The sequence below is a fragment of the Rhinatrema bivittatum genome, chromosome 2 (assembly GCF_901001135.1).
Source record: "Rhinatrema bivittatum chromosome 2, aRhiBiv1.1, whole genome shotgun sequence".
In the NCBI taxonomy this organism is placed as follows: Eukaryota; Metazoa; Chordata; class Amphibia; order Gymnophiona; family Rhinatrematidae; genus Rhinatrema; species Rhinatrema bivittatum.
The window spans coordinates 89,209,999-89,225,698 of NC_042616.1; the positions used below are offsets into that span (position 1 = coordinate 89,209,999).

The window sequence follows — 15,700 nt, forward strand, 5'->3', positions numbered from 1 at the left end:
GTCATGGCTGGCAGAACCCACTAAGCAAGCCATGCACTTGTACAGGCAGCATCTCAGAAGGGGTGGCAGCCCAGCACACAGCAGACCAAGCTTAAGAAGAAGTCCAGCACCAAACAGTTGAAGCTCAGTAGCCAACAAAGAAAAAGAAAGACCATAGGGCCACCAGCAGAGCCCAACCTGCCAGCGGCCAAAAATGAGAAGCTGCAGGCCACTGGTGGATCCTAACCCACCAGTGGCCAAAAGGTTGCAGTGGCCAGGCTAGTTGAACTCAACCTCATACCCTCTGGCTGCCCAAGAGGAGAGGCCCAGTAGGTGGCTAAAAGAAAGGACTCAGTGCTGCCGGCAGCCAAAGAAAGTGAGAGGCCCATCCACCTGCAGAGCTCAAGCAGCCCATGGCCAAATAAAGAGGACAAAGCAACCCGAGTGAGAGCGTAAACATGTATGACTGTGTGTGTGTATGCATGAGAGCATATGTGAGCATCTGTGAGAGAGTATATGTGTGTGTGTGTGTGTGTGTGTTGTGTGTGAGAGAGAGCATGTATACGTAAGAGAGAGAATGAATGTGTGTATATTAGAGAGGAGAAAGTCCGTGCGCCCACCTTCCCCCAATAATCCACAACAATGTTAGTGTGACTCAAAAGTTCTCAGGTACTGAAAGAGGGATTTATTTTATCCTTATCAGTTTTAATTATTTTGTGTTATTTGATGTGTCTGCTGTTTTGAAATATTTGAGTTTAAATATCTTTATTAGCATCAACAACAAACAAAATAATCATAAAAAAATCACAAAAAGAAATCTTTCATGTGAACCAAAATTTTACCAATACACAAACAATCAGGTAATTCACTTAGTGATGTAAATCCCCCCCCCCCCCCCCATTTGAAATATTTTATTGGTGTTAGGGAAATTTTTAAAAAATGGTATATGTGTTTTTAGTTATTGGATTATTCTATTCATCAATTGTTTTGAAATATTTATTCTTTTTATTAGAATACTTGTATTATTATTATTTATATTTCTTGATTTTATTTGATGTTGTATGAGAAATGTTAATGCTTCTGTTTTTCCATTGTTGCTCTGCATGAAGAGTCTGGCTTATTGAGGTTATCAGTTCTGTATTTGCTTGCATGTTTCTATTTATCCTTTATGGTCTCTTTATTCTGTATTTGGTGAGGATCTGTCTGTGTTATGCATTTATGACTTCCCCCACTCCTGGCTCTTAATAGTTATCTGTTCAGCATGTAGGAGAAAAACGGAGGTGTGTGGAATCGGTGCAACAAAGAACCATTTATTTGATGACTGTACCCTGGATCATTTCCAAAGTGCAGAAAAAACTGCCACGTGTACTAGGTACTTTATATTAACCCCATGCCTCGAGTAAAGGTGCTTTCCTAGATCTTTATCAAATAATTTAACATATTTCATCTTACTTTTATTTTATAAAAGAGGCTTTGGATGTTGTTGAAAAGTTAAAAATGTAGACAGGAATACCTGATCTTTTTCTGTAGTCATTTACTATGTTAGGCTTGTACAAGCAAAAAACTGTACATAAAGCACAATGGGACCTTTGCCTGAGCCTTTTATTTATTTATTTATTCTTTTTGTTAGCTCTTCTGAACAAATATCCTACTGTGCCTTAGATGTAAGATCTGCTTCTATTTTTTCCCTCTGGATCATTTTCCCTTCCAGAAGTCACAGAAGTTAAATCCTTGGCAAGAAGATGCACTAATTCAAAATTGTGCAAGCAAACTGACTTGCAGGCTCACTGTAGTCTTTTTCCCAGTACTTAAATCTGGTTATAGTCATAAATATTTTACCATCTCTTCACAAGCTAGTAGTTAATATTATGCATTTTCAGCTAGACCGGTGGCTCAGTCACAGTACTGTGCACTGCCATATGGAAGATCTCAGTTCGATTCCTGGATCAGGTTTTCCATTCCCTCGATCAGTAGGGGCTGGGGATGCTGCAGAAGCAGCATTCACAACTCTTGAAGTGAGGGAGCTTTTGCCATAGTGCAATAGTGACACCTACTGACCAAACTTAAGGTGCATGCATGCCAGGTTCCAGAGGAAGCCATGGTCTGTGATTCCTCTAATGGCTAGGCAAGGTGGGAGGTTATAAACCCTTGGTAGTTGCAAATGTATTTATTTAGTTAGACTACCCTTTCAGTCCAGAGCGAGTTACATAGCACTAAAACTTCCTAACACAGAAAAAATTGTCTACAGTATACAAATAACATCCCAAATAAAAACAATGCACTTAGTCCACCCAATTCCTCACCTGCCCATCCCCCATCCATATAACTCCCATCCCTCAACACAATGAAAGCTCATGATGCTACAGCCTGACAGAATTAATTTAATTTAAAATGTATAACATGTCTTTCTGACATCAATTCAAGGTGAATTGCAATAAAATTAATCCATATCTCATGATTACTGAGAAAACATTACAATACCAAGTGCAATCCAGTGAGATATAATAGGCTCATGAGGTTCTATAACACTATATCAGAAATTTAAGCATAAGATTACATTATAAAAATATCATGAAATTCACTAATCACGTACTAGAATTTTAGAAATAATTATGCCATCAAAATACAGTATATTCTAAATTGATATAATATTGACTAATTAAAATATGTAACAAAACCACCCTTAATCGTGTGTCAAGAGTAAAAAACATTGCCTAAACTGTCCAAGAAGGTCATTTCCAAATGCTAAAAAAGTATAAAAAGAGAGTCTAGATTGCCCAAGAGGGGTTAATATTCCTGGTCCCCAAAAGCAATTATTGGCCAGATTTGATGCTGGTTCAGACTGAGCTGGAAGCCCAGAGGAAGAGGAAAATGCTGGACCAACAATTCAATACTAAAAAAAAAATTATTATTCATTTGAATTTCATTTTGAAAATGATCATTCAAATTGACCCTAAGAATGTAGAGACATAAGACTGCATATTGTAGTCATCTGGAATGAAGTCACACACCATCCCATGTAATTGGTTACATACACTTCAGCAGTGCATCAATGCAATATTACTACCTCTTGGACTGAAATTCCCAATGAATGGAAACCGGTGTGATATCTCAATTGAGATCAAATGTCGGCATATAAAAATAATAAATAAATAAATGTCAGATATATTAGCTCTTAGCCTTTGGTAGTTTATATCAGTGAAATGCAACTGTGAGAAAGACAGAGAGGGAACTGCATCGTGCCTTTCTCCAGTAACTTAAAACCTTGGCTCCAGCACTGATGATGTCTTACGCCTAAACAACAACTTGCAAGGCAATGAAGTGTACAACAAACAAAACTAAAATATGCAAAACACTTCAACAAAAATTCAACACCCCTCGTTTTGATATTCAAACTCCACCATGTGAATCATAATAATAAGGGAGAAAAAAAAAGGCTTCAGAATGCCCCTGATGGAAACACAGTCCACCTATGGCAGTTTTAAACAATCATTAGTCAGTTGTATGCAACTGTGAGGAAGACAGATGAGGAGCTGCACTGTGCAATTCTCCAGTGACTTGAAAAGCTTGGCTCCAGCACTGGTGATATCTTAAGCCTGTCTTGGTACATTTAATGTTCTCAATATATAAAGGCTGAAGAGCACCTTAAATGGAAGACAAGTATTTTCTTCCTAATTCTGCTTTTAGCCTAGGGTGACAGGCCCAATCATGGGAATGGCCATGTACCAGCAACAGTACTGCCCCTGCGCCATACAGTCAGCCCCAAGAACAATGGGCAGCAAAAATGTCAGGCTGATACAGTTCAGAGTGCACTGTTAACCCGCGTTTGGACGCGTGTTTTCGACGCGCTAGCTTTACCCCTTATTCAGTAAGGGGTAATAGCGTGTCGAAAACGCGCAGCCAACCCCCCCGAAACTAACAGCGCCCGCAACATGCAAATGCATGTTGATGGCCCTATTAGTTATTCCCGCGCGATTCAGTAAGTAAAACGTGCAGCCAAGCCGCACATTTTACTTTCAGAAATTAGCGCCTACCCAAAGGTAGGTGTTAATTTCTGCCAGCACCGGGAAAGTGCACAGAAAAACTGCTTTTCTGTGCACCCTCCGACTTAATATCATGGCGATATTAAGTTGGCAGTCCCAAAAGTAAAAAATAATTAAAAATAACAAAAAATAAAAATTTAAAATCAGCCCGCGGCTCGCAGGTTGCGTCCGGTTTCCGAACCCATGGCTGTCAGCGGGTTTGACAACCGACGCCGGCAAAATTGAGCGTCGGCTGTCAAACTCGCTGACAGCCGCCGCTCCTGTCAAAAAAGGCCTCTTTTTACCACGGGCCCTCATTTGAATACTAAATCGTGCACACAGGAGAGTGGCCTGTGCGCTCGCCCGCAACCTTTACTGTATCGGCCTGTGGTAAGGTTAACATGCAGTTCTTACAAAGCAAACAGCACTCTGGTGTGGCTCAGTCTTTAAAGTACATACTGTAATTAGTGCCCAGTAATTCCTAACTGCATGCTACAAAATTGCTAGAGAAAAAACATTGAGTGCCTTTCTAAGACAGTAGCTAGCATATTTTGAATTTCTTAGGCATCTTTTACCAATACTGTTAAAATGGGATTTTATAAAACAACTTCTAAATATCTGGGTCCTCTGAGAAATCAGCAAGGGCCTGTTTCACTTCTACATTGCACTAGCCTGGATTTGGTTTAACTCCCAAATGCAATCCCACTCTCAAATGCAATGCCACCTGGAGACAGGTGGCATTGCTGAGACAAAGGCAGTAATGTTAATTAAAGTTTTGACTTTTGTCAGTTCCTCAGCAACGAGTTTGGGAAGTTAGTCTGTGCAAAACTCCGAGATTCTGGGATAGTTAAGGGCAAGTGCCTGACACCGACTGCTACTGAAGGGCTCTGTAAACTCAGAACTAGCTCTAGGGAAATGACTTCTTGGGATAAATGGGCAAACCCTGACAACCATAATCCTGTGCATGCTATACTGGGCAGATGGTGGTTTGCTTCGGGTTAACTGTTAACCAAGTCACTCATGGAATCTGGACCCAAATGGCAAAGAATTCTAAAAACTAGAGGCAACAGTTGGTAGAGCGATCACTGTCGTGTATCAAGATAAAGATCAATTACAGTAAGTACAGTCCTGGTGCCTACTGAGGCCAAAAAAAAAAAGAAAATGAAATATTTCAGGTAAAAAATAAAGAAGCAAAAAAAGTCCACACTTAAAAGCCATTTAAATGGATAACAGGTTATATCCATCTAAATGTGGCGCTGGCCCCCTCCCCCCTCATTCCCCCTGATGGCTGGGAGGGAGGGGACCCACTGCTCTGCTCCCATCACTGTTCTGACAGAGCCAGTGCTGGAAACGTAGGCTTGAACATAAACTCACACTGCTCCCAGCAGGAAAAATAAGGTATAGGGGGAGATGGGGAGGGTGAGTGGGAAAGGGGGGGGGGGGACGGCACCACTTATCTTCCCTGTGGGTGGGTAGGGGGAAGGGGGGCGCAGGCCTTATTCTATTTAGCAAAAACCGGAACAGGGGGGCCCAGCACACAATGCCAGGCACTTCTCCAGGCTTAAAACAGATTTGGGGGCCTAAGGATAGCACAGGCTGACAGGGCCTTTGTATAATGTTTTGTGGGGGAGGGAAGTGATTGGCCCACTGGTCCTTTTATTTCTTTTGTTTCGTTTGCTTATGACAGTGCTACTTTTAAAGATATCCAATCAAGTAGCACATTATCCAGCCACACATGGCTAGATAACTAAGAAACTTACCTGACTGTATTCAAATGTAGCCAGATAACTAACTTTAGGTTAGTATATTCAGTGAGATATATATCAAGTTGAATATATAGGACATGTAATCCGGCTAACTTTAGCCAGATAACTTATCCATTAAACAGCTATTGAATATTGGCCTCAAAATGAATACTTTCTGTTTTTAAGTTGACTTTTGAAATATTAGTGTTTAACCTTTTTTTTTTGAGAGAGAACTTGGCACTTTCCTTGTGCTCCATTTGGGCTTCTAGCTCAGTTGGATCAATATTCTTTCAAGCCGTAAATAACCACATGGATAAGGGCAAGCCAATTGAAACAGTAAATTTTCAGAAAGCATTTGATAAAGTCCCTCATTAGAGACTTGTGAAGAAATTAGAAGGTCATGAGATAGGAGGCAACGTCCTCCTGTCGACTGGTAGCTGGTTAAAGGACGGGAAACAAAGAGTAGGACTGAATGGACAGTTTTCCCAATGGACAGCAGTGAATAGCAGATCACCCCAGGGATCTGTATTGGGACCAGTGTTTAACTTACTCATAAATGAATTGGAAAAGGGAGCAAAGAGTGCTGTCAATTCTGCAGATGTCACAAAATTATTCAAAGTAGTTAAAACATGAGCACACTGCAGAACTGAGCATCTAAATGGCAGATCAGATTATTGCAGGCAAATGTAAAGTGATGCACATAGGGAAAAACAAATCCCAGACATACATACACCATGCCGGGTTCCATATTAGGAGTCACAATTCAGGAAAGGTATCTTGGAGTCATTTTGGACAGAACACTGAAAGCTTCTGCTCAGTGTGCAGCAGCTGTCAGAAAAGCAAATAAAACGAGAGGAAATAATCAGAAAGGAATAAAGAATAAATATGAGAATATCGTAATTCCTCTGTATAAACCTATGGTATGACCACACCTTATATGTAATGTGTGCAGTTAAGGTGCCTCATCACAAAAAAATATAGCACAACTAGAAGAAAGTACAGAGAAGGGCAACAAAAATGATAAAAGGAAGGAATAGCTCCCTTATGAAGAAAAGCTAAACAGGTTAAGCCTCTCTAGCTTGGAGAACAGAAAACTGAAAAGGGATACGGCAGAAAGCTTTGTAATCATGAACAGTGTGGAACAGGTTAACAGGGAATAGTTATTTACCTTTTCAAATAATACTAGGACTAGACGACACTCCCTGAAATTAATTGGTAGCAAATTTTAAATAAATGTAAGAATGCATTTTTTCAGTCAACACACAATTAAACTGTGGAATCTGTTGCCGGAGGGTGTAATGTAGCTGGCTTTTAAAAAATGTTTGGGCAGGTTTCTGGAGAACAGATCCACTTACAACTATTAGCCAAGTAGACTCAATGTTAAGCAACAGGGAATGGATCTCATTAGGATCTGCTGAGTGGCAGTTTGCCACTGTCAGAGACAGGATGCTGGGCTAAATGTCCCATTGGCCTGACCCCTCCATGGGGCTTCTTATTCGGCAATAGTAGCCATGATGTATGAGCACTCTAATTTTGACCCTTGTGTTTCCCCTGAGGAGGATACTGTTCCCTTCCACCTCACTTAGCCCAGTCACTGCACCCATGGTCCTCAGCCAGGAGCTATGCCCCAGGGCTCCTTCCAGAACCCTGCCTTAAATATGGCCACTGGATATCTCCATTGCATGATAACTGGGACTCCCAGCCCTGGATGATCCAGGCAGCAGAAGACCTGACCTGAGAATAGAGGGGCGGATTTTCAGAGCCCTGCTCGCCTAAATCTGCCCAAAACCGGGTGGATTTAGGCGAGCAGGGCCCTGCGCGCCGGTGAGCCTATTTTACATAGGCCTACCGGCGCGCACAGAGCCCCGGGACTCGCGTAAGTCCCGGGGTTCTCCGAGGGGGGCGTGTTGGGGGCGGGCCCGGTCGTCACGGCGTTTAGGGGGCGTGTCGGCAGCGTTTTGGGGGCGGGTATGGGGGCGTGGCTACAGCCCGGGGCGGTCCGGGGGCGTGGCCGCGCCCTCCGTACCCGCCCCCAGGTCGCGTCCCGGCGCGCAACAGGCCCGCTGGCGCGCGGGGATTTACTTCTCCCTCCGGGAGGCGTAAATCCCCGGAGAAAGGTAAGGGGGGGTGTAGACAGGGCCGTGCGGGTGGGTTAGGTAGAGGAAGGGAGGGGAAGGTGAGGGGAGGGCGTTAGAGGATTCCCTCCAAGGCCGCTCCGATTTCGGAGCGGCCTTGGAGGGAACGGGGGTAGGCTGCGCGGCTCGGCGCGCGCCGGCTATACAGAATTCATAGCCTTGCGCGCGCCGATCCAGGATTTTAGTGGATACGCGCGGCTCCGCGCGTATCCACTAAAATCCAGCGTACTTTTGCTGGCGCCTGATGCCTATTTGCGCCTGATGCCTATTTGCGTTTTTTGAAAATCTACCCCTCAGTGTTTAACATTTTTGGCCACATCCATCTATAACTCCACCCCGGTTACCGATGGTGAATGTCACAAAACTCAAACCACAGCAGTACAGAAATCTCTCTTCAATTCCTTTACAGTCTCTTCCCTCTATCTGTGCAGGGCTCACTTGTATCAGGGGTAGGGAAAACATCCTACTCTCTTGGTTTAAAGTGAAGTAGAGCGCCCAGATGGGCAGGATCTTTAGGATGGTCAAAACCAATTCCAAGCTGATAAAAATAGCAAAGTCTATGCCACGGAGAGTAAATCCTCTTTCTCTTCTCAGAGTGGCGATCACCACTGGGGTGTCCCCAGTGGTGGTGTTTTCCTTTACTCATGATTAGCAGATCTTCAGGATCGCCTTGATTTTACCACAGTCTCTTTAGTTCTCTCTTTGGATGCTTGATGGAAAGGATTCTCTTTGAAACAAGCAGTTCTCTTGCTTCTAGCAGGAAGGAAGAGGCAACCAAACTTCCTCCTGGATCTTCCAAATCAAAAACTCTTTCCCCGAAACAACTGAATTTAACACCGGAGTTGATCCTTGCAGTGGACCACTGTCACCCCCTTCCTCATTGAGGGTATGAAGGGCAGGTTTTCCTTATCCCTGGGCGTCCTAGAGACAGGGTTCCCCAATCCCTGTGCCCAAGAAAGGCCCAAGTGTCGCATAAGGCTCCTACCACAAAAAAATCCCAAACTCTTAAAAACAACCCGAAGGTATATCCCGACCAGCTAGTGAGTAGACTGGAAGGAAAATCCTCCCGATCCTGGTCAAAACCCGCAGGCTGGGCTAGCCTGCATTTACTGGCTGAGCCTGCAAAACAACAAAAGCTTAACTTCTCTGCACCTCTGCACTCTTTGAAAACCTAAAGGACTGCCGCTCAAGCTCACTCAGCAAAGCCCCTGTATAGACTTTTAGGGGGGACGGGACATCCATTCCAGACTCCTCAAAGGGAGGAGCTGCATTTGAATGGAACCTCCCTCTACTCTAACCTATTCTCTCTCTTCAACTAAACAAGGGCTCACCGAGATATTACAGATAATGGGACTGGTGTCCCCATCAGACTCCCCCCCCCCCCCCCCCTCAGTTAATAAGATGAGCATGGGTAATTCTTGCACAGATGTTACAATACAAACTACAGTACAGATAACATTGCATTGCAAGAGAAAACGTTAAATGACACATGACGCAGACAAACAACCCAGGACTGCAGTGCTTCCATTCCTACTTGGGCAAGGCCTCCACTCCCAGACAGGTGCTGCGCCTGGTGCAGGCACTCTCATGCACGGCAAACAGCTCCATCCTACAAAATAAAAACGTTAGGACAACCATTCCAAAAACAATTCCACCAGAGTTTTGGATGGAAAATAAAACCGATTGACATAAATGGCCAACACTGCCACTGCTGGCTTCCAGACAGTGTTTCCCCCCAGTGCTGGAGAATGCTCTTACCATTCTGAAGGTAAAAATAATACATTTACTAACACCCGTGCACTGTACCTACACCTTCAATTTGAAGGTGAACCATTATATTGATCCTCCATGCTGAAAGATAGATGACCCAATCAGCGTCAAGGAAAGGAACCAGGAAGAGGTTCCACCAATATCTGAGGAGAGAAGACTAATGTTAGATGGCAGATGTCACCTCCTGTGGCAGCTTTTTAAAACAGATCAAAAAGCACCAGAAAGGCAGTTGGCACCCAACCTACAAATGAAAAAAGGTTACTTTACGTAGCAAATTGCAAAGAAATCCAATTTTGCAATTTTTTTCAGATTTTTTTTCAAAAGGTAGCTTCACAACTCAAAATCCTTATTACTTCAAAAGGGTGACCAAACCCGCAGCTTCTTGAAGTCTTCTAAGTGGCAGGGTAGGTCATCACCTGTAACACAAAATGACAGCAAAACAAGATTTGTGGCCACAGAACGCATCCTGAAACCTAAAAATAAACACACACACAGGCAAAAATATAAAATACAGTCTCTTTGCAGTTCTTTTAAATGTAATTAATTGGTTGACTAAAGAAAAGATATACATTCAACAACAGCGCTCTCTTCTTATACAGTGCCAATCTCAGTGACAGGCAGGCAGCCAGCCAAACACACCACTACCAGCCCAACATCTTGCTGTAACTAGCCTCTTCTATAGCAGCATCAAAGCTTCTTTGGAAGCAGCAGAAAGCTGCTCTCCTGTGATCCAGCTCAATTCATGAATCAGTTGTCAAAAAGGACACTGCCCCTTTAAAGCAGCTCTGGCCTAGCGGTCTAGGCTGTCTCACTGCAGTCACTGTACTTTCTTCTTCATTGATCCACTGCTGCTGATGCTTCCTCTCCAGCTGCAGTTCCTGGGTCTCTGCTGCAGGACGATTCCTCTGAAGCTGTTCCCAGGTATAGACGCTGAAGCTGTATCTTGCTGCTCCTGTGTCATGTGGGCCAGCTCTAGGGACTGTAAGAAAATATCCTCTTCCTCTGATGGCTGCAGTCTTTCCCCCTCCTTCCCTGGTGGCAAAAGGATCCGCCTCTTCAGATATCAGCATAATCTTTAATCTTTAAGCTCCTGGTGGGTTTGCATCAGCTCTGCCTGTGCTGATGTCACTTTACTGGGTAAGTAGCAGGAGGGATTTGCTTCTCTGAACCCCTCCCGACAGGCCTTCTTTTGTCCATGTTTGTCTATGGAGGATTTTTTTCTCAGATTTTCTCAAAGCAGAGCAAAGCCCAAAAAGTTGTAAAGCAGCAGTTTTCAAGTCCAAATTGTCACATTCCATTCCAGGCACATCTCCTAGCCCCACGTTGGGTGCCGTTTTATGTAACTCCACCCCGGTGTGCGTGTCCTGCATAGGTGGGTACACAAAAGTATTGGTTACTCTTTGGGTCTGGAACTATCACCAGCTAGCTCTTCTATCTCCCTCACTTTCTGAGATGTGATTCTGTGGACTGGGGGAAGAAAGGCGATCTTTCCAGTCTTGATGTGACAGGGGGTTGACTTCTTTACACATTCCCTTTCTTTCCCCTGGAGAGGATATTGGTCCCTGATGTGGGTGCAGTGAGTGCAGAAATAAAAATTCTGGAGCCACTTGGTTAGTGAATGTCACAAAACTCAAACTGCAGCACTACAGAAATCTCTCTTCAGTTCCTTTACAGTCTCTTCCCTCTATCTGTGCAGGACTCAATTGTATCAGGGGTAGGGAAAACATTCACTCTCTTGGTTTAAAGTGAAGTAGAGCTCCCAGATGGGCAGGATCTTTAGTATGGTCAAAACCCCTTCCAAGATGATAAAAATAGCAAAGTCAATGGCACAGAGAGTAAATCCTCTCTCTCTCCCCAGGGTGGTGAACACCATTTGGGAGTCCCCAGTGGTATTATTTTCCTTTACTCACGGTTAGCAGATCTTCAGGGTCTCTTGATATTTCCATAGTCTCTTTAGTTCTCTCTCTGGATCATTGATGGAAAGGATCTTCTTTGAAACAAGCAGCTCTTGCTTCTAGTAGAAAGGAAGAGGAAACCAAACTTCTTCCTGGATCTTTTAAATCAATTTTATTTATTTTAGATTTAGATTTTATATTTTGCTTTCTGCACTTCAAAGTGTACATCATAGCAGATTACATTCAGGTACTACTATAGGTATTTCCCTATAAAAAAAATCTTTCCTCCAAACAACTTAATTTAACACTGGAGCTGTTCCTTGCAGCGGGTCACAGTCACCCCCCTTCCTCATTGAGGATATAAAGGTTAGGTCTTCCTTATCCCCTGGGCGTCCCAGACACAGGCTGGGCTTACCTGCTTTTACTGACTGAGCCTGCAAAACAACAAAAGCTAAACTTCTCTACACCTCTGCACTCTTTGAAAATCTTACTCAGGAGAGCTCCTAAATAGACTTTCAGGGGGGATGGCCATTCCAGACTCCTTAAAAGGGAGGAGCTGCACTCTACTCTAACCTATTCTCTCTCTCTAACTAAACAAGGGCTCACCCAGGTCTTACTGGTGACGGGACTGATATCGCTGTCACACATCATCATGATTCTCAGCGGCCTGAGGCAGTGCCAACCTGACCCTTATCAGTGGTCCATCATATTGATGCATGGACAATCTGAATAAAACAGAGGCAGTTGATATCGAAGGAAGGAGATTTTTAAAAAAGAGAGATATGGCTATAGGGAGCAGTTTTCAATGTTATGAGAATAGGCTGTCTGGATGCAATTAAGTGAATTTTCAGCTGCCAAAGATTAAGAGTGGAAATTCATAAAAAAGGTGTTCCAGTGTGGTTTTCAGGATTATGTTATGAATCCATGTGCAAAATTTAAATTTTCAAAAAGTATGCATGTTGACAATATTCCAGTAATGTGCTAACTTTATGCCATCATTTTGAAACAGGTAAAGTTATACATGCATATTTAACCACATAACAACAACCCAATATTCAAACAATTTATATTATTTGGAAACTAGGAGGTTTTATGTTTGTTTAAACATGCAGGCGTAACTTTACTGTTTGGTATCATACTTATCCCCCGGTTGCTGCTTCATATGAAAATTCTCAGCTCACCATGAGCCAAGAACTGTCACAAACTCAGCAAACTTGATATCAATGTTTCTTTGCAATAATTTAATAACTTACGATTATCAATTTCCTTTACAGGTAACAATAATCCAATTCCCAGAGAATCACTGGTAAACACAATTGCATTGAACAAAAGATCGCAGAAACTAAAAGCATTTAATGCGCATATTCCCGTCAGAAGAGTAACCCTGGACGTGTCTGGAAATTGTAGTCCACAGGACCGTGATGCACCGTGGCATACTCACCTAGACATTCACCGGTTAGTGCAAGTGGACTACCAGAACATGCCAAATGATGCTAAACCAGACATGAACACAGGAGTCAGATTTGGCAATGAAAGACTGTCTTACATGGAAAATGTCCATATGCCATATGACAAATCTGCAGTGCCAAGTGAACCATCTCAAGAGGAAAAAACTGAACTTGTAGATTCAAGTAGATTGTTAAATAATTCCACTGAGGAAAGTCAAATCACTTTTCCAAGAATTAAAAGAAAATCTCTCAAATCGATAACACCAATAGCTTGGGCAAGCCACCCATCCACAAAGCTAATTTCAGAGTCTAATAAATACTACCCGTTTCCTCAGAAGAAGACTCCCAAGATATCAGAAGCTGCAAGAAGGCTTGGGCTATATGTAACACACTAAGGACACTTCAATATTTACAAAAGAAATCTATAAAAACCAACATAAGCCAAGATTATACATCCCAAGAGCTAAAGGTGGTATGGGCATTATAGAAATAGATTACACATATACAGCTGCCTTTGAAGGCCTCCAGACACACGTAACAGCCTCAACAGATCCAAATACTTAAAAAGTGTTTCAGCACGAAGATGAACAGTCAAAATTAGTCTTCATCCTTAAGCTTGGATGAGTGTTCCAATGAACAGAAAGAATGAGTAAATCTACAATCACATAAGGGGAAAGAAGCAACAGAATTTTCAAAACAAGAAAAATAAAATCTTTAAAAAATCAGACTAGAAGCAAGCTAAAACAATTGGATAAACCACAAATATAGTGGAAAAGGCAAAGAGTTACTACAGCAATCACACGTGGATCAAAACCTGACAAAGGTATAGCTAAGAGGTGATCTCAAACGTAAAGATGAGAGATTGATAATTACAGCACACGACAGTGGACTACAAACAAGATGGTTCACTGCTAGCATAAAAAAATGGTAAAATAGACAAATGCAGATTCTGTAAAACAAGAGCTAGAAATGGTTAGACATCTCAAGGCTGGGCATGTCGTACTGACATCAGAAGGCCTGAATACAGAAAGATACAATAAAATGACACAGCTTGTCTTCTAGAAACTGTGTAAACACTATAACATCACTGTACCAGGAGAACAATGGGAGCACAACTCTAACAAATACAAAGAACAAAGAAGTTGTGATCACCTAGGATATTCCATTCCAACCGATAAAAAGCTTCATGCAAGAAAATAGGGCATAACAGTAAAAAAGAAAATACAAAAAGAGCATGGCTAATAGAAGTGTCAGTACCAAGCTACTATTCTTTATGATGTACAGAGAGAAAATCCTTAAGTATCAAAAGATCAAATGGAGACTAAGAAATGTAGCAGAAAAATACTGCAAGAGTTTCAATTGTATTGGGCACCACTGATTAAACTGAACCTTCCGGCGCAACGTGATACGTTGCCTACACTTATTATATCCTATGAACTCCAGAAGGAGGCAGGCTCTCTTTGGGACAATTTAAGTATTAAGAAGAGTACTAATAATAATTTTGAACGTTTGAGATCGTATCCAAACTGCCCTGGTTTATGAGAAAGGTCCATTCCAGTCATGGCATGCACAAAACTAATCCAAACAGGAGATATTATACCTGCAGAAACCTTGTAATTTGAATATTCTAGGAATTACTGGCATTGGACACACTGGATGGACTAAAACTGATTGGCAATTTTAGTCCTTGAATCAGGTCAAGCTTCAGGTTCTAAAATGCATGTGGAAAGAAATCCTACACTTTATTAGATGGAGGAGAGGGAGAACATTTTCAAATTGTCCACATTCAGAAAATAGTCCATGGGCAAGTTTCAAAGACAACATACACATGTACTTCTCTTATACTTGAAACACAAAAGGCACCACCAAAAACACTTCAGGCACCTTTTGTGTTTCTAGTTTGATTTCAAGGACCTATTTAGTGCACTTTGTTGTTTTGCCCTTCTCTTATACTTGCCATGGATACAACATACCCATGGACTTTTGTACTTGCTTTTTGTGTGGGTATATTTTCTATGGAAAATAGCACACATAGACTTGAAATACAAGCTATACAGCTTATTTTCTGGAAATGGCTCTACAAGCTGAAGGCAGTAATTTTCAGCCCATATAAATGGCTTTGAAACAAACAAAAAAATCCAAAAATAATCCACTACAGTCACACGTATATTATTCTTGATGCTGCAAAATTCCCAAGTCTGGAATTTTCACATATTTGAGCCCATGGTATTTAAGAGTTTGATCAAGTAAACACTTCTGGTAATTCATACCCTGAAATTTAATTGTGGTAACAGCTAGCCCTAGTCTGCTAAGCAATGGCATGGGAATCTGTTCTAGCACAATAAATGCCATCACCCACTCATTTCTTTGATATTTTGATGTTGGTAGCCTGTTTTAGTTGTCTGTATTGTTCAAGGAGAATATTTCCTATTAAACAGTGGTTGTACACAGTACACACAGCATGATGAATTTGTACATTTGAATTCTAGCAATATTTGCATAAAGCATAAACACTTTTGAACTATAGTGTAGCAAAGCACACAGCACTTACTTATTACCAATGATTCTAAAGATAATACGGTATCCAGGAAACAATTCAGTAGAACTTGGTTAGTGGAAAACAGGAAAATTAAAGCAGCAGCATGATGACGTTTTTTTAGGTCATTTCTTTTTTTTATCTGAAATTGTTCTGATTTATATTATATT

General features: G+C 42.0%; 1 protein-coding gene across 1 annotated transcript in view; it reads left to right on the forward strand.

Moving 5' to 3' along the window:
* Positions 1–15,447, forward strand: part of C2H9orf152 (chromosome 2 C9orf152 homolog) — a 54,138-nt gene extending 38,691 nt beyond the window's left edge. The window contains exon 2 of the mRNA XM_029588423.1: positions 12,821–15,447. Within this exon, the coding sequence (XP_029444283.1) occupies positions 12,821–13,389 (569 nt within the window). The 3' untranslated portion in view covers positions 13,390–15,447. The remainder of the gene's footprint in view (positions 1–12,820) is intronic.
* The last annotated feature ends 253 nt before the right edge of the window (positions 15,448–15,700 follow it).